The sequence below is a fragment of the Manis javanica genome, chromosome 2 (genome assembly GCF_040802235.1).
Source record: "Manis javanica isolate MJ-LG chromosome 2, MJ_LKY, whole genome shotgun sequence".
Classification (NCBI taxonomy): Eukaryota; Metazoa; Chordata; class Mammalia; order Pholidota; family Manidae; genus Manis; species Manis javanica.
The window spans coordinates 36,871,724-36,896,619 of NC_133157.1; the positions used below are offsets into that span (position 1 = coordinate 36,871,724).

Below are 24,896 nucleotides of genomic sequence, written 5' to 3' on the forward strand. Positions count from 1 at the left end.
CCAGAACCCACTTGAGTCTGCAGAGGGGAGTGAGGGGCAGAGCCTCAGCTCTGGGGGGTGTAGTGGAAGAGTTTGGTCTTTAAGGACAGCTTCTGACTAGGAAGCCCTTGGAACGCAACCTACCCCTGCCTCTCCCTGCAGAGTGACCTGCAGGGCAACTTGGGGTGGAGACCTGGCCCAGTTTATTGGCACCCTCTAGAGGACAGTTCTATTACCAGGGCTGGCTTTGGGCAACCAAGTACTATCTTGCCTCCTTACAACCAATGGGCTGCCCAGCCTTAGAAGCTCCTGATCTTACCACCCACCATACACCACTCCACCTGGTGAGTCTCCTTATAGTCTGCAGACCAGCAACCACTCCCCTGTGTCTCACCAGTGGGTCAACTGCTCAAATCCCACCTGCCCCATCCTGGGAGGCCCCACCATGCTCTGGCTCAGAAGTCTTCTCTGGCTCCCTCATGACCCCACCTTGGTCACTGAGCTTCCACAGCCCTGGGTGGGAGCCCCACACTCTAGTCTGGCTTTGACTCCTTCATAGAGGCCTCACTTGCTGTCCCCAAAGGAGGCGTTTTCCTAAGGACAAGGCCTAGGTTTCTTCTTCTCTGATTCCTATGTGGGCTCTCAGAGGACAAGGCACAGGCTTCTCCTCCTTTCCCCAGACTAAGGACCCAGAGGACAAGGCCTAGGCTCTATCTCCCTTCTCAGACTGGGCTTTCCCTGAAAATACAGCTTGTGTGTCCTCCTTCTCCTTAGACCAGAAGGCCCGAGTCTAGGGCCTGAGTCTCCCCTTCCTCCTTCAGAGTTGGAGCTCCCTAGGACTGACCCAGGGTCTTCTCCCAAACCCTTCCACCTGGCTGTTGATTCTCAGAACTTTCCACCACCGTTCCCTTCTGCACAGCTCTCCCTACAACCAGGGGCTCAGGAGCCTGTGAAGTCTTTCCCAGGACTGGGGTCCTGGTAGGGCTTTCCCAGGAGTGGCTCTGTCCTGGACACCTGGCTTGGAGACCATAAGGCCCAGAGTGCCCACCCGGAGCTCCACCTCTGACCTCACAAGGGCTGCCTTAGAATCCAGTTTCTGTGGCACTGCTGGCGGGAGACGGATGCTATTTCGGGCAGTATATCTGGACTTGGCTCAAACGGCACAGGCCAAACCCCTGTTCCACTGACCTCTCCCCTGGAGGAACAGTGCAGAGAAGTGTTCAGGGCCACCCGAGGAGGTCTGAAAGGCAGGCTTTAGCTGGGGACAGAAGGACAGTGGAATCCCAGCTAGGGGAACAGTCAGAGTCCAGGACAGTCATGGAGGGACAGACCAAGACCAGCTGTAACTAGGAAGCCCCCAAAGCAGATGTTGTGGAACAGAAGGCACTTCAGTAGGGTGAGTTGGCCTCAGGCAGGGCTGGGATGTAGGGCCTCTCTGTGGTCCTAGGCCTGGGGCTGCCATTCTCTGAGGACCCTCTGGGGAGGAAATAACTGTGGGTCTAGCTGGGGAAGAAGCCCCAGTTGGGAGCTGAAGGTTTGGATGTTTCTAACGGTTTAGTCCTGAGCTGCTGCATGACATGGACCTGTCCTACTCTCCTGGGCTTCAGTTTCCTTACCTGGAAGATCAGTGGTGGAGCTGGGACTGGAAGGATGTGTTGGGCTGGGCTGTCAGCAGAACATTAGGCTGGTACAAGGAGAATGTGGAGACCAGCAACACTAGATCAAAACAGAAGGGCTGCAGATCAGAGCTGCATGGCTGCTGGCTTTGCTGGAGTGGTTTTACCCCTGAGCAGAGGCCCCTCCTGAGAGGCTGTGGCTGGAGCTTGAGGAGCTCTGCAGTTGGGGCCAGGTTGTGAACTTGTGCTGCAGGTAGAGGGAACTGGCTAGAGAACGGGAACATACAGGCTAGGAAAACTCAAGGGTTGCCTTGATGTTATCATTTGCAGGGAAAATGGGAATACAAGGGGGAATTTTCAGGAAAGGTGAGAGGGTAGACTTTGTTCTGAAGTGGGGGTATGGACAAAATGAATTTTTAGAACCTCATCCTGTGTGTGTGTGTGAGTGTGTGTGTGTGTGTATGCAAGGAAAATGCCCCAGAAAAGCCACCATTTAAAGCAGCAGCAAGAGGGCTTGAGGTGAGACTAAGGGTAATAACATGTGTGTGTGTGAGGGTGGAGTCACTGAGGGGAGGTTATAGGCATCTCCACTGTCCAAAACTGGGTTTCAGACTTGGGAAGGTCAGGAGGACCTCTAAAGTCCTGGTCTAGGGGTCAGGGGTCTTGAAGCCAGCATGGTAAAGGGGTGGGACTCCAGGGCTTCTCCCCATTGGCTGGAGCACACCCATTCCCCCCCCCCCTTTGCTGCCAGCTTGGCTGAGTTGAGGGGTTAGAACTAGAAGGAGCTATCTATCCCTGTGGCTTCTCCCCTTTGATGAGGTCTGATGAGAATGTCGTTTCAAGTTTTTTGACCTTGCCCCCCAGCCCCAGTGACCTCTCTTTGGCTCCACAGCATCTGGCTCCAAAGACAGAATATGACTCAAGCAGACAGGAAGAGGCGGTAAGCACCCCACACGCTCCCCTTCCCCAGCCTCCTGTCCCCCACCCAGTGCCCTCCTTGCTCCAATCTCAGCCTCTCCCCCATTACAGCTGATCCCCACATACCTTCTTTCCACCCCCTCTAGCTCATGGGGCTCAAGGGAAGGCCTCTCTCCCTTGCATCCATAGCCAAACACAGCTAGGCCCTGGGATGAGGGGAGGCTCAGAAAGGCCTGCATATGAGGGTCAAGGAGTTGGTCAGTGGGTTCCAACTGTCCCTAGGTAGGTGGTGCTCCACTGAACTGAACTCACTGCCTGTCCCCTTCTCAGGCTCAGGTCTCTTTGGGATGAAATAAAAGCCAGCGTCCTTGCAAAGGCCAAGGCCCTGCCTGTCTAGTCCCTGTTTCTTCTCTGACCTTCACCCACCCAACCCCTGTTCTCCCTACTTCAGTCATATTAGCCTCCTTTCCTTTCCTTCAAACATGCTAAATCCTCCACCGACCATTCCGTCTGCTCAAAATGCTCTTTCTGCAATTATCCATGGGGATCACTCCCTCACCTCCCTCATGTCTTCGCTCAAATGCCACCTTCTCAATGAGGCATATCCTGACTGCCCAGTTAAAACCATGCCCACCCCCTTTTCCTTGCACTATCTTTACGCATGAGACGTACTACCTTCTAACACACAAGAGTACTTTCTTCTTATATTTCATTGCTACCTGTCAGCTCCACACAAGCAGGGGTCTTTTCTGTTTGCATACTTTTGGACAGAGAGAATGAATAGTTCCCCCTCTGTGCTGATGACATAGCCCAGGCCTTTCTCCTAGGCTTTAGACCCTGTTTCTAACGATCCACTGGTGTCCCACCAGCACCTCTGTCCCAGTTGAAAACACCCTCCTCTACTCTCCCAAGCCCACTCCACCTCCTGTGGTCTCTGCTGTCACAGATCCCCTTCTCTTCTGTTGCCGGAAATCAAGACCTTGTCTTTGATACTCATGATTCCCCCATGCCTCAGAGTAAGGCATGTCGCCAGTCTCCTAAAAGATTTAGAATGTGCTCACTCCCACCATTCTTTATACTACTCCCCTACTCCCCGACAGCCACCTTAGGCCATCAAAAATCTCTGCAGGCCTCAAGTGCCATGCTAGGCTTCCTTTTCTCTGACAGTGCTGCCATTATCCATCTCCTCACTAGATGAGACAGTCCAAGGGTAGAGACTTTGTATCACTGGTGCCTGGTTCATTTACTGTTGGTTGGTTGATTGGTTGGTTGGTGGGTTGGATAAATGAGCTGGTTCATAGGGGAGTCACTTAGTTGGTTAAGTTGCTAGATTGATTAGTTAGTTGAAGGGTTGTTTGCTGAGTTGTTAGCTATTTAGTTCCTTGGTTAGCAGATATTACTTGGGTGTTTATATGGTTGGCTTTTAGTTTCTTGGTTTGCAGGCTAGTTTTCTTAGATGCCTGTTTCTCATTCTACACCCTATGATTAGTTGACCTCTAAGTGTATCTCTCCAAACAAGACCACATGACCAGATGCTTCCTTGTTGGTCATTTACACCTAAGTGTCTGGTAGGTTTCTCAAACTCAACATATCCGGAAGGGGATTCCTCATCCTCCTGCCTAAGCCTGCAGCTTCTCTTCTATGCCTCACGTGTCATTCTGCTGCTCTAGCCAGAACATAGGCCAGACACTACCCTCTCTGTTCTTCTCCCTTATCAAACACCAAGTTTGTCAGTTTGACTCTCTTCCAGCCATCTCCACAGCACCTTCTAGGCTCAGGGTGCCATCACCTCAGAAGCTTCCTGATTGCTCACCACGCCTCCTCTCCTGCTCCCTTATCCCTGCCTCCATAGAGGAGGCAATGCTCCTGCTTAATCCTCCACCTAACCTCATGGCCCTCTGATTGAGTTCAGCTTCCCTAACACAGGCCATGGGGCCTTCTACCATCTGCCTGTGCCCCTCTGGGCCCATCTCATGTCACTTTCACTCCTTTTTCTGGCCAGTCCATCCTTGTGGAATTCCTCCACACATCAGATACTGTCTATTTGCAAGCCTTTGTCCAGGCCATTCCAATACACAGAACTTTACCCTGCCTCCCCGATGCTCCTTCATTTGGCCAGCTTTCTATTCTCAACCTAAATTTCCCTTCCTCTGGGACAGCCTCTTACCCTCTCCTCTGTCATTTGCTTCCTCCCTGAAATCCCACAGTGCTCACTCTTTATCTGTGGTAACACTCCTCATGCTTCATAGTAACTGCTTAATTAACGGTTTTTCTTTCTAAGAGCAGGAATCATGACAATGGTCCTTAGTATAATGCCTGGACAGAGTATAGTATAAGCACTCCATCTTTGGTGGCTGTTTAGTGTTTTTTGTTGTCTACTGTGTCCTGCCTTCTGTGTGGGCCGGGGGTGTAGGGGCCAGGGTTCCAGAATGCTCTTGGTGTCTTTGGCCTCCTGCTCTGTCCACCTCCCTGCCTGCTTCAGGCTGCTCACGCTCTTCTCCAAGGCTGAGGACACTGGTCATAGACATAAGGGGGACACTATGATGCTGGGTAGGAGCTGGAGCTGGATGGGGGTCAGTGGATCATCTAGGCAACCCCACATTCCCTGCCATATGCTCAGCCTGGGTTTATTTCCCTGGGGTAAGGACAGAGCAAGGACTAGGGTGGATGAGATACAAACGCAGGGTAGGACAGTGGAAGGCGTTTTATCCATGCCTGGTTTACACTTCTCTCTCCCTCTGATTACTCTTTGCTGCTGTAAGGATAGGAAATCCAGGGGTTGGGGGGTGACTGTTACTGACATCTCAAGCAGGGTGATGTGGTTGAGGGGATGGTGTCAGCTTCAGGCATTCAGCAGGGGGAGGGTCACCAGTCAGAAAACACTAAAGCCACACTAAGAGATGTCTGTACCCTCTTCCTCTTTAGGCTCCAGACCCCATCTTCTACCCCAAACTCAAGTCATATTACCACCCCCACCCCAAACAGACCAGAGAGCCTGTAACCCACTTTTTTGTCTATCTACCCATCCAACATGCATTGATTAACAAATATTTATTGAGCATGTACCATGTGCCAGGCACTGGAGGAAGTTCTGGGCATCTAGTGGAGAGTGAGACAGATGAATTCTCAGTTTTCATTTGACAACAGGTATTGCACAACTACTATGTGTCGGGCACTGTGCTGTGCACTGAGGATACATGAGGGAGTAAGATCCAATTCCTCTTTTCCTCCCTCCCTCCCTCTCATCTCCTGCTCCTCCATTCTCCCACTCACTAACACCTGCTTTTGTTGACCTGGTTGCAGAGCCTGGTATGCTTTGCAGAACCCTTTGTCTTCAGCAGAACCTGATGCTGTTACAGAGCCTGGGAGCAGACTCTGTCACACCCTGTGCGATCTGCAGAGTGCCTCGCTGTTGTCAGGCCCAGCCTGATGGCCTGCCAGTGTCCCCAGGGGTCAGGTGCCTGCACATAGGCAGGAAGAAAGACAAAGTAGCTCTGCTTTCCTGTCTGTTCTCTCCCATCTGCTTCACCCTGGAGGCTCATGGCACCACAGATGGCACTTACTGGCTTCCCAACAGCCCCCTTTGCAAAGTGGCCTCATTGGTGTACCCTTCCCACCGGTCCAGCCCCCACCAGAAGAAAGGAGGGGCCTGGCCTGGCCTGGCCATCTACCCGTCCTTCTCCAGATCCCTGTGATTCTCAGGTGTCTCTGATCCCAGCTGTACCAGCTGCCCTGAGCAAGAGGAGGTACATGTGGAGAAGCTGCTGGGTTACCCATTAACTCAGCCAGCCAGAGTCGAAGGGCCGATGGACAGCAAGTGCACTTAGTCTCATCTCTGCCCAGGGGCTTGGGCTGCTGCTGCAGGTCCACCCACAACTCCAAGATGGTCTCATGGCCTGTGATGACAAGGATGCAAGACATACTACAGAAGGAGATGGTGCGAGAGTTCCTGGCCGAGCTCATGAGCACGTATGTCATGATGGTGAGTAGGTGGGAGGCCCAGGGTGTGTGGGCTTTGTGGAAGGGCCATGAACCCCAGGGCCTCAGGAAAGTGGAGCTCAGTAAAGTCAATCCATGACCCCCACCCCACTGCTGACCCCCAGGTCACAGTGTTCATTTCCTGGCCTCCGAGCTGGGAGCCTGAGGGAGTAGCATAGGGAAGAGCTCTGTCTTTCTCATCCAATCTTTTTGGGAGAGAAAGGGCTCAGAGTATAAGGTGACAGACTGAAACCATGGGGTGGCGGGGAGGTGTCAGGGTCATGGCTGGAAGTGGAGAGAAGAGAAACTGAATAAAGAGATTAGTGAGAGAACATTGAGTGTCAGGGTTTGAAAATCCTCAATGGGAAGAAAGGCTGGGCTGGAGAAAGCAATGTCATCAACACAGAGGGGGAACCATTCATTCTCTCTGTCCGAACGTACACAAACAGAACAGCAGCCCGGCTTGTGTAGTGCTGACAGGCAGCAAGGACTGGTCAGCAGTGTGGGAGGCTGCAGCAGGCCAGAGAAGGTGAGCACCCGCATGCATCCATAGCATTTGGCAATGTGGAGGCCACTGGGGACCTTGGCAAGGGCTCTGTTAGTGGATGATGGGACAGAAACCAGACTGCAAGTGGGGTTTCTAGTTTCTTAGAAACTCCCTATCTCTCTGCCTGCTTCAGCCCTGCCACCTGACTCAGCCAGTCTCTGCCTGTAAGCTGTAGCCATGCTTCTTTGCTGCTTACAGCAGGCCCAGGTCCACGAAAAAGAAGGGGTAGCCTCTGGGAATGGAAGCTAAGGTGGCCAGGAGCGCCTGAGGGAGTGGGGGTGGGGGAGGCAATGTGTGTATGTGTGCCTGGGTGTGTGTGGTTGTGAGTGTGAGTGTGTGTGCACTTAGCCACAGTGTAGGAGATGGTGGGGCCCATGAAGCCCAGGGGACTCTGGACACCTGGGTTCTTATCCTGGTCCTACCCCTGAGTCACCAGCTAGTCTTGGGCAGGTCTCTCCGAGTTGAACTGGGCCTTCAGGGGCGTTGGAGCTGGGTTTGATTCCCTGCCTTGCTCTCTTCTAGCTGTGCTAGTCCACAAGTATTCTAACTTTTGAGAACTTTAGCTTCCTTGTTGGTAAATGTGACACTGACAGAGCCGGCAGCCTTGTGTGAAAAGGTCAAGGGCCTGACACCCAGTACACATGTAGGACACATGTGTTGATCTCTGTCATTATGACAGGTATTCCTCTGCTCTTCCGTCCCTACCTCCTGCCCTCTGCCCCTCCCCCATTACCCACCCTCCTGAGCTATGAGGGCAGCAGCTGGATCCTGTCCCGCTTTAATTCAGGGCAAAGTCATTCATTTATGACAAGACATTCCAGCCCCAGGAGGACTGTTAAACCTTGGAACCAGAGAGGCAGGAGGTGCCTCCTCAGAGAGCTCTTAGGGAAGCAGGCACCACCCACATGCATTGATGCCTGCCCACATCCATGTTTATTTCCTTTTGTTGAGATTTATTGGACACCCACTACATACCTACTGCACACCAGGTGCTACGATGCTAAATCACTTACGTGCAGCATCTTCCCAAAAAAGCCCTGTGAGGGAGGTTCTAGTATTATCCTCATTTCACAGATGGGGAAACTGAGGCTCCACACGATTAAGTCACTTGCCCAAGGTTACATTTTAAATTAAGACTAAGTCCAGTCCAGTTTAATATCACAGTTTTCACCCTTAGTTTCTATGCTCTGTCCTTTAGCTTACCTATGGCAGGATTTTCAGTACCCTGGTTTGGTAATTCTCCCCCAGTGGAGGTAAGGCCCTCACTTTTAGGCTTTGGGTATTTTAAGATTGCTCCCAGACCTTGGTTTCCCCATCTGTAGGTGGGAACAGAAACAGTTGCCATGCAGATTTGCTGTGAGGAATGAAGGGAAGTAACATTTGTAAAATAACTTTTGTGAAATTTAAACTCATATAAGACACTGTTTTGCTATTTTTAGTTGTCAGGCCTGTGCCAAAAAGGGGGGCTTTTTCAGTTGATAGGAAGCTCAGTGAGTCATCAGGGTAAAGCTTTTGCCAGAAAAGCTAGTGTGACCTTGGGCCCCATTTACTGTAGGCAGGATGAGGAAAGCAGATTGTCCCGCTTGGTTCCACTCTGCAGCCTCCGGAGGTGGTGCGCTCTGGGCTGGCTTCATAGCTACTGGGAACTGGACAGGCTGCTGGGCCACAGTGACTGACTGGGGAGGGGAGGCCTGGAGAACCTGTTGTAGAACATGAGCCGTAGGGCAGGAGTTGCAAACTTACATGCTACAGGGGCCCGAGAGAGAAAGGGTGATGTGGACTGTGGCTAACTGTAGGGTCTGGACCTGTGCAAAGACCTAGCAGCCACTGCTTCAGCTAATTGGTGCCATGTAGGGCAGAGTGCAGGCCAGCGCTGCCTGAACTTCTCATTTTTCAACAGAAGCTGAAACTTCCTGTCAAAACCAAGTTAGCTAAACAAAATGTGTGTGTTGGATGGATCAGGTCCATGGGCTGCCAGCTGGCAACTCTGATACAGGAGATCATGTGGTATTTATTCCTTCATTTGTTATATTTAGCGAATGGTTCTGAGCTTCCTCTTGGAAGTCAGGACCCTCTGTCTTGAGACGCTCCATGCCTGCTCCAGACCCTGCACCTCTAGACCCCACACTCCAAGCTTGTCAGTCTGTCCTGGCCCCACTCCCCATCCCCACCCCCAGTCTGTTCCTTTTCTCTCCTGACTCATGCTACCTTTGGCCCTAAGCCAGCCTGCCTCTGGGCACCCTTGCACCTGTCCAGGACCCAATGCCCTGCTCACCTGCGTCGCCCCTGCCCTATCCAGGCCATTTCACTTTTTCTGTCTACCCCAAAGTTGATCTATACTCTGCCTGTCTTTTTTTTTTTTTTAATCAGCAAATGGCTTGATCTCCAGCTTGACAGAGAAATCCATCAGGTGGGCTTCCTGTGTCTGGTCCTCATCCACCTGTTCCTCTCACTACCATATATAATTTCCTGTGCATCCACAGAAATCCCCTTGGCTAATGTGGGGCCTCATCCTTCACAGAGGACCCCATGCCAGTCCCACCCCCGCACCAGTCCCACCCCTCCAGTTTACTCAGGTACTTGGCTTGCCTTTTCTCTCCCCTTCATCTTCAGCCTCTTCCCCTCTCAACTTTGACATACTGATGTGTCTTTACTTAAAATGGCACAGTATAAAACAAAACATCCCTCCCTTCACCTTGTGAACCCCACCATTTATCACATTCTTCCCTCCATCATTCTCAAGCAGGTTATCAAAGAGATGTCTACACTGGTGCCCTCGAACTCTTCCTCACCACCTACTCACCTCTCAGTCTCTGGGATCTGGCTTCTGTCCTCATGGCTTGATGGTATAATGCTCACCACGCTACTAATGACCTCTGGATTGTCACATCCAAAGGGATGCTTTCTGCCTTTTATGCACTTGACCCAGAGGCTGCAAGTGACTATGCAGACCACACACCTCCTTGGGAAACTCTGCTTCTCTCTGGTATCCAAGGCACATTCTTTCTTTGTTCTCCCACTTGGTAACCCTCCCCCAGCTCCAGCTGCTCCAGCTGGGGTTTCTAATGCCCACTTGTGAGGGCTGATGTGTGGCTCTAGGTGTAGCCCTCTGCTGCCTTCTTACCTTGCACCCTCTTGCAGGAATCTTCATCCTCCCTGGTGGCTTCAACTGTGGGCCTCAGTCCATAATTCTCCAGGTTTTCTTTGTTAAAATCTCAAGAACAGGACTGTCCAAGGGAAACACAGTATGAGTCACATATGTAACTTAAAATTTTCTAGTAGTCATAGTACAAAGGCAAAGGTGACAGATGAAATTCATTTTAATAATTATTGTATTTAACTGATTTATCCAAAATATTACCAGTTCAACATGTAATCAACACAAAATTGTTAGTAAAAAAAGAAAGGGGGCATTATGATTAGGATGTGTAATATGGGGGGGCACGGGGAGGGCTGTATAACACAGAAGACAAGTAGGGATTCTGCAGTATCTTACTATGCTGATGGACAGTGACTATAATGGGGTTTGTGGGGGGGATTTGGTGAAGGGGGGAGCCTAGTAAATGTAATGTTCTTCATGTAATTGTAGATTAATGATACCAAAAAAAAATTGTTAGTAAGATATTCTGCATTCTCCTTTTCCTACTAAGTACCTGAAATCTGGTGCATACTTTACACTTAACAGCAGACTTCAATTTGGACTAGCCACATTTTGAGTACGTATTAGCTATATTGGTCATCATATTAGATGACACAAATTTATGAACTCTGATTTCCAGCAGCCTGGACATCTAGTGGAACCTCAGAGACAACATGTCCAAATCAATGGGCTTTTCAAAGGAGGTGACATCTAAGTGTGGCCTTAGAGTATCAATTTTTCAATATCTAGTATCAGGTTCCCAGACAGAAGGGAACAGCATATGTAAAAGACAGAGGCATGAGAAAGAGAGGCAGGCAGGTAGCTGTGGTTGTTTGGTTTGAGGCTGTCTGGCATAAGTAAACTGCCTAGATTCAAGTTCTGGCTTACGACATGCAGGTTGTATACTCTAGACAAAGCTATTCATCTTCTCTAAACCTTGGGTTGCTGATCTGGGAGAGTAAGAGTACCTAACACATAAATTGGGGGTATAAAGGTTAAAGGAGGTGATAGATAAAACTTGCTTCCCAGTGCCTGGCACATGTTGGTGCTCAATAAATGATTATTATTATTTAGTAGCAATACTACTGCTGAACACAGAGAACACTGGAGCAGGTATTATAAATGGTCTTAAATGATGGTCTATAGAGTCTGGACTTTATCCAAGAAATAGAGAGGAACCAGTGAGTGTCTGAACAAAAGTAGACACAATCAAATTTTTGTGTTGGAAAGGTCACTCTGGCTGCACGGAGGAGGCTGGGTAAGATCTGGGGAGAATGTAAGCAGAGATAATTAGATGTGGGAGAAGAGGAGTATAGGGCAAGGGGGAGCAGAAGCTCTTATTTGTGACATTCAGATTTCTGGCTCTGGCAGCCAGGATGTGGAATCAGATTTTCCAAGAGATGGTGAGCTTTCTACATAGAGCCTGAGGTGCCTCTGGAAAACCCAGACTTCCAGTAGGTATTTGGAAGCAGAGATCTGGCTTTCAGGAGGTATGGGGAATTTTAGTGCATCAAGCATATCTGCAGCCACAGACCTGGTTGGAAGACCCAGAAGAGTGGGGAGAGATGAGAAAAGGGCCAGGATGGAGCCCTGGGGCCATCTGTATTATGAGGCAGATGAAGCGAGAAGAATGTGGGAACTGTAGATGGGGAAAGGCTGCTGAGGTAAGAGGGAAACCAGGAGGGCTGTCACGGAGGCCTTAGAGCAGGGAATTTTCAGAAGCACTGAGTGGTTCAGAGGGTCAAAGCCAACCAAGTCAAGTAAGCTAAATGTCTAAAGGGACTTCTGGGACTCTGGAGCCCTTGGAGAGAGCTTCCGCATCTGTGACGTGTGGAAGCAGAAGCCAGACTGAGGAGGGAGAGCAGGGGAAGGGATAAAGGAACCGGTCAGTGGGTCCTTTCCTGGAGCCTGAGTGACCCAGAGACAGGCAGCCAGGAGTCCCCCGCTAGATGGGAAGGCTGGGCTAAGGTGGGAAGGTTTACTTTTAGGAAGGACGAGACCCGAGTCTGTGGGATCCAGTCAAGGGGAGGGTGAAAGATAGAGCAAGAGGGAGGCTCCTGCAGGGGAGAGAAAGGCTGGGTTCAGGAAGCAGAGAAGAGCTGAAGGGGAGGTAGACACAGATTCAGGTGGGTCCTCTTGGTGGGTGGGGGAGGGTGAGTGAGGGCCTAGTTTTAGGCTTCTAAACTCTTGTGAAGGGTGTTAAGGGGTAGGGGATGTCAGCTGAACCCAGCAGTGAGGGATTGGCAAAAGCCAGAAATTCAGGAAGGATGCCTGAAGGCAATGGGAATGTTGCTGGAGGCAGGAGAGGCAGAACCCATAGGGCTGATGGGGGATGTTGGCAAAGTCCCAGCAGAGTTGGGTTTGAAGTTCAGTGATCGCCTGAAGAAACTTCCTGCAGGCTGGGCCGGTGTGAGATGCTCTGAAGGGTTCCATCCACACCAGCCACACCCTCTTCAAAGCCCTGCCCCCTCCTCTGAGTTTCAGGTGGGCTTGGGGTCCAGGGGCCTGTATGTGTCTGTAAGAGCTCCCGAGTGGTTGCCCCATTCCAGCTGCTTTTACAACCACCTTCCCTCTCCCACTCTCTCGCTGGTCAGGTCTTAGAGGCCTGGACCGGGGGCAAGAGCAGGGAGGTCAAAAGGAGGGAAGTTTCTGGAGGAAGTGGGTACGGCAGAGGGTCTCCAAGGGCGATGTAGGGAGGTCCAGGGCTCAGGGTGGGCTCTGAGCCCTTCTCTGCAGGAGGGGCTTTGGGCAGGCTGTCCCCTCAGAGGCCCTCCCTCGCAGGTGTTTGGTCTTGGTGCTGTGGCCCACATGGTGGTGGGAGATAGATTTGGGAGCTACCTCGGTGTCAACCTGGGCTTTGGCTTTGGAGTCACCATGGGAGTGCACGTGGCTGGGAACGTCTCTGGTGAGTGAGCCCAGGCCCAGCCCGAGGCCCTGTGTCCCCTGCAGGCTCTTCCTGCCCACCTCCAGCCAGCCCCTCCTCCAGCTCATCCTGCACCTCACCCTTCCTGGCCCTCGGGAGGGAAAACCCACCATTTTTATCAGTTGGGTGAACTTAGGCAAGCTTGTAAACTTCTCCACCCTTCACTTAATTCCTTAATGGTGGAATGGAGATGGTGGCCCCTGCCTCATGGGGTCCTTTGTGAGGATTAAATGGGTGAACGCACTCCACACATGTCACGATAATTTTTGTTGTTGCTTTCAATATTACTTATTATTGCTGTTTGTTTCTGCTTTCACTGTCCCTACACACTTGCTCTTCCCCACAGGAGCCCACATGAATGCGGCCTTGACCTTCACCAACTGTGCACTAGGCCGCATGGCCTGGAAGAAGTTTCCTGTGTACGTACTGGGTCAGTTCCTGGGTTCCTTCCTGGCTGCTGCCACCATCTACTGCCTCTTTTACCGTGAGTGTCCTGCCCTGGGTTTTCTGTCTCTGCTCTCAGCCTCCTCCTCTGGAACATGGGCAGATCTGACCTCAGTGTCCTGGCCTGGGAAAATTCCTGGGAAAGAAAAGTCTTGGAGGTGCTCCCTGTCCCTGTACCCTCTGCCCTGATTTCTGGGACTCCAGTGGGTTTAGCTGGGGGCAGGTTCACACTCAGTCTGTGTCTCCACAGCAGCCATTATCGACTACTCAGGCGGACATCTGACAGTGACCGGTCCTACAGCCACTGCTAACATTTTTGCCACCTATCTTCCTGACCACATGACGCTGTGGAGGGGCTTCCTGGATGAGGTCAGTGGTCTAGGGTAGGGCCCCGCCTCAAGCCTTCCCCACTCAGGAAGGGCCTCAGCAGGCAGCCCCTCATGATAGAGAGGACAAGAACTCTGGATGAGAACTGTAGCAAGACATGTCTCTGCTTGTGGGTCTGGCCTGAGGGCCCCGATTGTACCTGCCATGGTATCTGTTCCCCAGGTGTTAGTGACGGGGATGCTCCAGCTGTGTCTCTTTGCTATCACGGACAAGGGGAACAACCCAGCACTGCAAGGGACACAGGCACTGGTGATTGGCATCCTCATCCTCATAATTGGAGTGTCCCTGGGCATGAACACAGGATATGCCATCAACCCATCTCGGGACCTGCCTCCCCGCTTCTTCACCTTCATCGCTGGCTGGGGTGTACAGGTCTTCAGGTACTGTCCTGCCCATTCCTGTGAGTTTTCTGCGGCTCGCGGGCATGCAGAAGGGTTGGGGGTGGTGTGAGGAACAGCACAGGAGAGTCCTGAAAGGCTCCCAGGTGGCTTGGGGAGGCAGGAGTGGGTCCCAACTTTCCCCAGATTAACACTGATGCAGATCCTGCCGCGGACTGAATGTCACTCCTGTCCCAGAACACCCCCAGTCCCTGAACCAAGCTGAAGCTGACCAGGGGCCCAGGCCAGGGGTAACTCCTGGGGTCTCTCCTCTACTCTCAGGCTCTACTCCCCGTCTTGTCCCGAGGTGGGTGCAGGTGCCATCCTGGGCATCAGCCCCCTCAGCAGGCCTCTGCCTCTTGCCTGCAGGGCCAGGGACTGGTGGTGGGTGCCAGTGGTGGCGCCGCCCCTTGGTGCCTACCTAGGTGGCATCATCTACTTGGTCTTCATTGGCTCCAGCATGCCACAGGAGGCCCACGTATTGGAGAACCCAATGGTATATGAAGACAACCAAATGCCTGTGTTGCCCAAGACCATGGCTCTCCCACCCGAGACCTCTTCCAGCTCTCCTGTCTCCGTGTCCTCTCACAGCAAACCTTCAGTCCAGTCTGTCCCACCCTTAAGTGATTCCATCTGCTTAGAGCACTTCTAAGTAAGATCTGTGACTCCATCCCCACCCCAATAAAGAAAGCCTTGTCCCACAGTGGCACCCCTACTTCCTGGGTGCATCTTGTGGTTGGGCTTCCCTCCTGGATTTTTCAGAAACACCAGGGTTATGCTGCAGCCAAGGTGGGAGCAGAGTTTAGAGGCTTCTGGCTCCTTCCAGTCCTGGGAGCTGGGGCATCCCTGGGGGAGAATGGGGAAGGGCTGACCTGTGGCCTCAGTAGGAATAGGATGAGATTGAAGGATGTCGGACTTTAAATCATGGGATAGGGAGGGGATGGTTTTGGGGAAAGGACAACAGTTAGCTGGTGGGGGTCAGCCTTGGGGATACCTTGAGCTGCCCTCCTGGATTAGGACTCTAGACTTTCTCTCAGTTCTGGCCAATCCTTGGACCAAACAAGGCCTCAATGTGTAGATCAGTTTCTCAACCTTTTTTTCATTATTGCCTCCCTCAGGAGACTTTTAGACCTTTTTTTCTTAATCACATGATATTTTAATACCACAGATATACTGTATATCTGTTTATGGATTGTATGTATATCTATACTTTATTAAAAAAAAGAGTAAGATGTTTTTCATCTCCCCCTTTCAAGAATCAAATTTCTTTTCCTTGGGGCCAAAATCATCCCCCAACCTTGAAAATGCCTGGTATAGATTGAAAGTAGGTAAGGGGTTGGCCTCCTATTCCTTCTTCCTGGTGCCAGAGCACCTCCCACATTTAGGAATTCCAGACTTAGAAGAAACATGCAGAGTGGGAAATCCTTACAAAAAGTGCAGAGACAGGAAACAGCCTCATGGGGGGAAGGCACAGAGGGTGGGTGGAGGTGGGGCAGCCAGGATCCACTAACTGGGGCCAGGCAGGAATCATCCTGCTTTCTGGGTCTCAGAAGGCAGCGTTGCCCATGGATCCAATCGCTGCTTCTGTGGTCAGCCTATCAACAATTACTGGAGATGACACAGTGGCTGAGCCTTTGAGGAGTGTTTAAAGGGCACAGGTGATTATGATGAAAGAGCTCAGTGGTGGAGAGGGGTCTGCATGGAGACTGTGGGGCTCAGAGGGGGCTTAGAGCCCAGCCTCAGGCCCTGGGACAGCTTCCCACAGGAGAAGACAGAGCAGAGTCGGGGGTGAGGGTGTCCTCTCTGCGGCTGGCTGCTGTACCTTACTGCATGAGGAAGACAGGCTTTCTTTTGGAGGTAGGGACAGGGTGAGATTTAGATTTAGAAAGCCCATCTGAGCCACAGGGTGCAGGGTACTGGGAAGGGGGATAGTGGAGCCTGCATGGGAGTGTGGTGAGAGGCAAAAATCCAGGATGAAGAGCAGGGCATCTAAAAGGAGGAGAGGAAGGATTCACTCAGTTCCCAGGAGGTAAAATCTGTAGGAGCTCAGATTGGATAAAGGAGTAGGGGAGGACCCAGCAGGAGTCAGGGCTGACTTCGAGTTTCCAGCTTGGGCTGGGGCATCACAGATGTACCCCCATGAAAGTGGAGCACGGATAGTAACTGGTTTGGAGAGGAGGATGATATCACAGTGTGGAAATGTTGAGTTTGAGTTGCGTATGGAACTTGGGGGCAAGAGGTGTATAGTATTGGGCAAATTAACAACATCTCTGGGCCCTGGTTTTCTCATTTATAAAATGGGTCTAAAAGTATTACCTACAGTTTGTGTTGCTGTGAATATTTAATGAAATAAAACATGTGTACTGCTAAGAATAGTGCTTGGCATGGAGTAAACGCTCAATAAACAATACTGCCTTTCATGTGGTCTGGCACTCAGAGAGAACTGAAGACAGACTGGGGAAGTCACAGCTGTGTGGAGTGTGGATATAACAGGGGCCAAAGGATGATGCAAAGGGATCAGTGAGCAGGGTCATCGGTGCACAGCTGGGAGGTGGCTGGGAAGTGTGGAGTGAGCACCCCCAAAATTTTGGCTAAGGACGGTTGCCAGGTGGGTGGTCAGGGGGTACTGGAAACAACTCAAAAGTCCATCAACAGGGGATACTTACACTGCAGTGCAGTCACCTACAACAGTATATGATCCATCAGGGTGAACTAAGGCACCACAGTGACCTGCAACAACACAGAAAAGGGTGGAGGCATAAAAAGCTGTGGAGTAGACTGTATATAGCATGAGAGCAGTTACACTGTTGGAAAACAAGCAAAATGTAATATAGTCTTTGTGCATCCATATATGATAAAATTAACTGAAAAGAAAAAAGAAGGGATGCTTTCTCCAGGGACATAGGGATGGGAGATTAGATGGGGATAAGCATGGGGGTAGTGCAAGCAGTTAACACTTTTCTAATTGTTGTGTGTGGGGAGGATGTATGGGTTTGTTACACGAGTGTTTTATAACATAATTTTCAGTATGAGTTTGTTGGTAGGTATCACACATTTTAAAAGATGGAGAAGAAATGGCTATGGCATGAGAACAGGTAGTGGGAAGAATGATGGGTAGGGCCCTGCTGAGATTACAGGGGGTCCAGGGAGGGAGGGGGCAAGATGTGAATGTGTCTGACACCCCAGGGTGGGAGGAGCTGAGCTAGGGGGAGCAGACACCTGGGAGTGACCAAAGGCCCACAGCTGGAAGTCCCAGCCAGCTGCCTCCACCTGTGACCCTGGACAAACCTCTTTCCTTCTCTCAGCCTCAGTGGCCCTGTGGACATGAAGAGGGTGGTCTTTTTCATTCCCAGCATTCCAGAGAAGCATGACCCTGAGGCCTTAGTCAAAGGTGGGAGGTGCCCTAGGGTTCTGGTCCCTCCCCTCCTCTGACCCTCAACCATGTCAGCTTTCTGGCATCCTCATGTCCCTGGGAGCTAGCCTTAGAGGCAGGGCAGCCAGTGAGTCAGTCCAGATCCCCTGCCTGTTGTCACCGCTCCACCACAGACCCTCACTAGGCCCTTTGCCCATAACATCCTGCAGATTCTGATCCCAATGTCAGGCTCAGATCAGGCTCTGTGACCCATCACAGAGCATTTCTGTGCACAGAACACAGACCCCTTTCATTTTCCCAGTGGACATTGGTTGAAAGCCTATAAGATGCCAGACACCATTCTAGCATCAAGAACACAGGCACAAAGAAGATAAACAAAAGTCCTTGTCTTCATGGAGCTGACATTTTGTATAAAACGTGTAATACATACTGAGGAGGAAAAGCAGGAAAGGGGAATTGGAAGTATGTGAAAGTGTGAAGACTAGAGGCTTCACTGAGCTGACTTTGAGTAAAAATCTCATGAGGGTAAGGTAAGTCAACTATGTGGACACCTGGGGGAAGAGCATGCCAGGCTGAGGGTACAGCCAGTGCAAAGGCCCTGAGGTAGGAGAATGGAGATACCTTTGCTGGAATGGAAAGAGGGAGGAGGTGTGGAAGATGAAGTTAGAGAAGTAAAGCGGGTAGGGTGAACTGAGGCTAGGCCCAGGGGAGAGGTGAGCCCAGTGCTTGGGGCAGAGATGGAGATGTCTGGAGGAGAGTGGCAGGTCCCACTGCAGGAAGGAAGAAAGGAGACAGGTTGGGGTGGGGCAGGCATCACTGGGCCTCGTCTAGTCTATGCTGTCACACACACACATGCGCACGCATGTTCCCTCCTCTGGTAACCACTCCCCGGCTGGACCCAGGAGACAATTCGCGAGGCTCCAGGAGCCAGGCTAGGACGTGGGCCATGAGAGCCCTGGCTCTTCTTCCATTTTCCCAGTCCCAAGCCCAGCGTGGACCAGATAGGACCTTGCTCCCCTCTGGGCCTCAGTTTCCCTATCTGTATGATAAGGTTTGCATCTATTGGCATCTGGGGAGCCCCCAGCTCTGACTTTTTCTGGCATTTTGAAAGTCATAACCCCACTTTCTGCTCTACCATACCCCTTGCCCCAGCTGAGGCTGCAGCTGAGATGGGGACATGGTTGGGGCAGGAATGACACCAACTGCAGGCCAGGCCCCTCCAGGGCTTTGCAGATAAAGGTTTGGTCCTTGGCCTCATGGGCCTGGCTTTGGGAAGAGCCCCTTACTACTTGTCTCCTACCTCAGATGGGGTCCTGCTGCCCAGGGAGACGTGAGAGCAGCCATCTTGGGCCAGGCTCAGGTGCTGACACCCTCAGTGGGAGGAGCCATGCAGTCTGACTTTAGCACCACACCCACCTCTTGGCCCTAAAGTGGGAATAGGCGTGACCCCAGTCCTCCTGTGTGCTGCAGAGCCCATGAGAGCACAGACCATAAGGCCAGCCTGCTGCAATCCAAATTCCAGCTCCACCACTCACTAGCTGTGTGACCTTAGGTAAGACAGGGTTATAATAGCCCCCACTCACAGTGTTGTTGGGATGATGAAATGAACTGTGCCTGGCACATGGGAGTGTAGTGTGCTTGCTGTTATCTGTGCCCTCTCATGGTCCTCTGACCATCATGCACCACTATGCCCGGGAGACTGGCTCAGTAAGGGTTGGAGAGCAGACAGTCCTTACTCACAAAACCTTGGCTAGTTTTTGTTCGGTTTTTAAATTGTGAAATATATTCTGTAAATGTATGTATAAAATATACAGGTACAGTTAAAATAACAACACTCAAAAAAACAAAACAAACTCCCAAATGAACAAAAATCCCCAAATACTCAAGTGCCCCCCACTGAGTTTTGGCACATTATTGAACATCACTGGGCCTCAGTTTCCTCATCTGTAAAATGAGGTAATGAGGCTCAGAGGAGTGAGGTGCTTCAGGTTTGTTTTGCCAGTAACATTCCACTGTGATGGAGAGAGGCTGGGTAGCCTGCCGAGCTCATGTTCGCTCAGGAGCTGAAGGGGTTATGTATGTGCTAAGTGTCTGTAGAGGCTTCTGGAGGGGACGTCCGAGGCCCAGTGAGTGGGGCTGGAGGCTTAGAGGCTGGGGCGGGGGCTGAGAGAAGACCCATAGTTCAGAGCCAGGTACCCCCAGGCACCCAGATGAGGGCATAAATCTAGGCCTGCTAGGCCTGAGCCTTTGAGTCCTCCAGGGACCCAACCAAACCCCCATCAGCTGATAAGGAAGATTCCTCAAATGGGGGTCATAACGGGCCCATGAACAGCCCTGCCAGGGCCAGCAAGAATGCGTTCCTGTCCTCCCCCACCCCCCACATTCCCCCAACCTCTGTCCTGGCCTCTGGCCTCAGGTTAGGGGACATTAGAAAGATGAACCCCTCATGGAGGGAGGCCCCGTGCTGGGGCAGGGGAGACTGGATAGGTGGTGGAGACACCAGGAGAGTTTGGAAGTCAGATATACTGAATTGGAGGTACTTGTGGGCCATCCAGGCAAAGACAACCCTGGGTTAGAAATAGAGCCTTTAAACCCAGGGAGGCATTTGAAGGTTTACAGATGGATGAGGTGGCCCAGGGAGAGATGATACAGCCCCAGGGAGCACCCATGTTTAAGAAATGGATGAAGGGGAGGAGGCAGCCAAAGCCCATGATCTCTTCTGGTTTCAGGAGCCCAAATACTCTAGGGCCTACACTGACTTGTGCCTTGGGGACAGTCCCTGCCCTCAGCAGGTTCAGATGGTCCTGGGCAAGCAGATGAAGCCCACACTCTCCTAGGAAACCTGGAGGGAAACCCCAGGGACCCTCACTGTGCAGGACTTCCCAGTAGAACTGAATCCTTCAGCTTTGGCCCCCCAGTTCTGACTCTGCAGATCTTTGACTCCTATCCTGTCCTCAGCTCCCTGCCTTCTCTATAGATGGAGTGCCCAGGGTACAGTCCTCAGACCTCTCCTATTTTACCTTCCCTCCCAGCATGATCTCAGCAGGCTTTAAATACTATTATATGCCATTAGTCCCCAAATCAGATCCCTAACCCCCATCCTGTTTCCACAATTTAGACTCTCATGTACAACCACCTATTAGATTTTCATCCCCCAAGCCAGTTCCTCTCACATTCTCTCCTATCTCAGGAAATGGCAAATTCAATCTCCGTTGCTCAGGCCAAAAACTTTGAAGTTATCCCTGACTCCTCTCTCTCAACCCACCCACCCCCTACATCCCAGCTGTCAGCAAACCCTATAGTGTTATCTGCAGAATGTATCTAGAATCCAACCACTTCTCACCACCCACCACTATCACCCAGGTTTGAGTCACTGTTGCCTCTCTCTTGGTTTACAACAGTGGTTTTATGGCTGGTCTCCCAGCCTCTCCCCGTGCTCTGACTTGCCCCTACAGTCTTGTCTAAATACAGCAGCTGGTAAGATCTTTCAAAAAAATGGGCCAGACCTGATCATCCTCTCCTCTGCCCTAACTAACCCTTCCAATGGCCTTAAGGCTCCTGTATTCTCTCCCTTACTCTTTCCCCTGCAGCCTGATGGCCTTGCTGTTCCTTCAAGGTGTATGGTGTTTCTCCACTACTGAACCACTGCAATGCCTGTTGACTCTGCCTGGGATGTTCTTCCTTCAGGTATCTGCGTGGCTTACATTAGAAAAAATATTGATCATAAACTTCACTAAAAAGTTTTAAATAGCTTCGCCCCCAAGACAAAGTGTAAGCATGACCTTACCCTATCCCCAGCCTCTGGGTTTGGACGTACATACTTCCCCCTAGTGGTTACTACAGGGAGAAGTTTCATTGCCAGGGGGTTGCTTGTGTTCTCTACACTGGAACATAGCGTACTCCCACTTGTCCTTACCTGCTGGGCCACACAGTTCCAGGGACTCCAAGAGGTGCTGCGTGAGCTGCCGCTGCTCTGCATGTGTAGTGGAGAGGACACAGGTTTTGGGATCAGACCTAGCAGCAGTTTCTGATTCCCAATTTTTCACTGAGTGATCTTGGGCAGGTGACCTAACTTCTCCAACCTCCAGCTTCACTGCTGGTAAAATGGGAATTGTAACAATATGTATTTCATGGGGTTTTGAGTGATGAGATAAACAGTGCTAGGCATAAATTAAGTAATCAAAAGCTGTTATCTACTATCAGAAGAGATTCTTGGTAAAGTGTGGGTACATAAGGACTCTGACTCCCTCACCCATGTGTCAGGCTTGGGTTGGGCAGAGTTGTGGGGAGTATAAGAGGCAGGGAGTGATGGCAAGCCCCAGCCCTTGCCAGAACAGCTTCACGACTGCTCTGTTCCTTACTTGAAGGGAGCGACCCAGAAGAGAGTCCTGGGACAGGGTCTAGGAGATTGACTGAGCTGAGATGCCATGTGACACTGGGTAACTCCCGATTTCACACTCCCACTGTCTACCAACTACCCTCCTAGTGGTTCAGGGCGGAATATGGGCAGGAACTATTACCCACTTGACAGATGGGGAAACCAATGCCTAGACGCTGGAAGCAAACAGCCCAGGGTCACAGAGTGAGTTGAGACAGGCAACTGGACAACCTAGCAGTTAGTTGGGTCCTCTGCAGCCAGGTTTCCCAGGAGGCTGTGCTTTATGAAGACCAACCCCATGAAGCCTGAAGCTGAGGGCAGCCTGGGCCACTGGGAAGGACTCCAAGGCAATTGTTTGGGGAAGCCAGCTTCCCTTTTCCTGAGGATCCAGGCCCCTCCGGGCCTAGGGTAGTTCTAGGCTAGGGAACCCAAGGCCTGGATTCATTTTGGCCCGGCATGTACTGTGAATGTGACCCCACAACGGTCCCTGCGGCTGGACCTTTGCAGACTGAGAGGGTAGATTGGCTTACAGAATGCCCTGGGGATTTGTGAGCTCTAAAAAGTCTTGAGAGAGGGAATGGGACATTTGTGCTGAGGCCATATGTGGTTTGGGAGGCCGAATTTCCCCAATGGCAGGATATATGAGGGGACGGATGAGGAACGCAGGTCTATTAGAGTCAAGGAGCTCTGGCTTGGCTGGGCACTTCCTCCACAGTTTTAGAAGAGGTGGCCACACTGGCAGGTCCTCCTTTAGAGAACAAGACCTCCAGGCTTTCAAGTATGAAGCAAGAAAGCTGGTGCTATGTGGGAAGGACTCCCCCAAAGTTAAATCTCAGGACCCACTGTTTGAGACTTTGAACCTCCTCCATGAGACTGATGTTCCTTCTTTTCCTCCCCCAGTCTGTTCTCTGGCCCGCTCAGGACCTGTCCAAGATAGGATCCAGAGCTTTCACACAGACTCTGTAATCAGGAAGGCTGCTTTCATCTCCGCAGTCCTGCACACAGCCCCCCACTGCACGCCAGGCTGGCACCACTGTTGAGAGGAGCCAGCTCTGCCAGACAAGCCAGAGGGAATTCCACAGATAAGGACGTGGACTCTGGAAACCTCTGGCCCCATAAAGAATCTCCCACTGATGGCAAGTGTGGGGCTGGAAGCGGAAGAGAGAATACCACCTGATTCTCAGGGAGCAAGTGTAGGACCCTGGTGCCCACAGGCTCCATGTATGCTCATGTAAAGCCGCTGCTCAGTGGAGGATCTACCAAAGCCACGAGAAGCAGTTTCCCCTTGCTGTGGGTGGAGTTCCTCTGATGATCTGAGAGGGAGAGGCTAGCTCCCTGCTGACCCCTGGCACCCTATCCTACCGCCCAGACCTGAATCTCTGCCCTCTTTGCAGCATCATCCTCCAACCCCCATCCTCTCACATGGATCACTCCTATAGCTCTTGGCTGGGCCTCTTGCCTCAGTTAGCCCTCCAATTCCTTCTTTACACTATACCTAGAATAGGGTGGGCAACCTAAGGTCCACGGCCAAATGTAGCCTGCTGCCACAACCCACAAACTTAGAATGGTTTTTACATTTTTAAATAGAAAACAACTTTAAAATTATTTTGTAACATGTAAAAATTACACGAAACTTTGATTTCAGTGTCTAGAAAGTGTTATTAGAACAGAGTCACGCATTTGCTTAAGTATTGCCTATGGCTGCTTTCACACTACAATGGCAGAGTTGCGAAGCTGCAGCAGAAACCCTGAAGCTCACAAAGCCTATTTCTTTTTATATATTTACTATCTGGACCTTCGCAGAAAACATTTGCTAACTCCCGGTCTAGATCATAAACCTAGCTAGCCATGCCACTCTTTGGTTAGGACCCTTCAGTTGTCTGCCCACTCTGGGCAACTAAGCCTTCCTCACACCCATCACAAACCACATCCCTGGGCTTGTCTGATGCTCTTCTACCTTTACTTGGCATACTTCTCTCCTCCCAAACAGCCATCTGCCATCTCAAGACTCAGCTCAAATGTTTCCTCCGGCCTCCCTTCCCCCAACCATGAGAACTAACCCATTCCTATCACATCACAAAAAAGTCTTCTTATGGCTCCTCAGTTTTTAATAACAGACTAATGACCTATTTGTGAGAGACCAACAAATTCTACTATTAATACTTGTTTATGTATATGTTTCCCACAGCATTAACTAAAAACAACAGGTCACATCTGCTTCCCACAGCCCTAGCACGAGCTTGGCATGGGGTAGGCATGCAAGCACGCACCAGAAGAGGCCCGTTTAGCATTCCATACCTGTTACTTGGCTACAAGTATGGAGGAAGACGATGCTTCTATATTTTCCTGGTATCAAGTATCATTATAACTTACAGCACCTATGACAGATGAGGCATCTCCATGTATGTTCTCTCTTTTAGGCCTCACAACAGCCCTGGTGTAGTGATACCTCCATTCCATCAAGCTGTAAGTTATGTAGCAGAGATAGAATCTGAAATTAGGTCTCCTGCTTCCTGTTGATTCTAATATGCTCACCAGACACTGAACCCACTGCTTCTATGATTTAAGAGACACTTCATGGGCTTCCTGCTGTGTTTAGAGCCACTGACCTTGTGCCAGTGGGCCCACAGACAAGTGGTTTTGTAGTTCTGTCTCTCCCTCCAGCTGCCTGGTGTCACTGCCGTACCTGAGCCACCCTTTCAAGGCAGATTATCTGGCTGGGACCAAAAGGTGGCCCGGCTTTTCCTATGAAAAGTAAGTGCCAGTTTGTGACATCATTTCTCAAATCTCTTTCTGTTGCTCTAGGGCCCATAGCTTGTTCTGTAGCAGTAGGAAGG

At 51.1% G+C, this 24,896-nt stretch overlaps 1 protein-coding gene across 6 annotated transcripts; it reads left to right on the forward strand.

The window, feature by feature from the left end:
• Positions 1–1,148: 1,148 nt before the first annotated feature.
• On the forward strand, positions 1,149–24,283 carry AQP7 (aquaporin 7). 6 transcript variants are annotated; one of them, XM_073228255.1, is made up of 9 exons: positions 1,149–1,375; positions 2,488–2,535; positions 6,357–6,495; positions 6,941–7,020; positions 12,959–13,082; positions 13,447–13,584; positions 13,795–13,913; positions 14,094–14,311; positions 14,678–16,728. In XM_073228255.1, exons 1-9 carry the CDS (start codon positions 1,346–1,348, stop codon positions 14,958–14,960), a joined length of 1,179 nt encoding a protein of 392 aa, XP_073084356.1. In that variant the 5' UTR covers positions 1,149–1,345; the 3' UTR covers positions 14,961–16,728. The 6 variants fall into 6 exon arrangements, with proteins under 6 accessions (XP_073084356.1, XP_017509923.1, XP_073084366.1 ...); XM_073228265.1 differs by lacking the exons at positions 1,149–1,375; positions 14,678–16,728 and adding exons at positions 21,272–21,368; positions 22,960–24,283 and having other exon boundaries at positions 2,355–2,535; XM_017654434.3 differs by lacking the exon at positions 6,941–7,020 and having other exon boundaries at positions 1,151–1,375.
• The last annotated feature ends 613 nt before the right edge of the window (positions 24,284–24,896 follow it).

Coding starts and splice junctions, on each gene's coding strand:
- AQP7 (XM_073228245.1), top strand. CDS start 2,410: ATGAGGTCTGATGAGAATGTCGTTTCAAGTTTTTTGACCTTGCCCCCC. Junction 13,585..13,794: donor CATCTACTGCCTCTTTTACC/GTGAGTGTCCTG, acceptor GTGTCTCCACAG/CAGCCATTATCGACTACTCA. Junction 13,914..14,093: donor GGAGGGGCTTCCTGGATGAG/GTCAGTGGTCTA, acceptor TCTGTTCCCCAG/GTGTTAGTGACGGGGATGCT.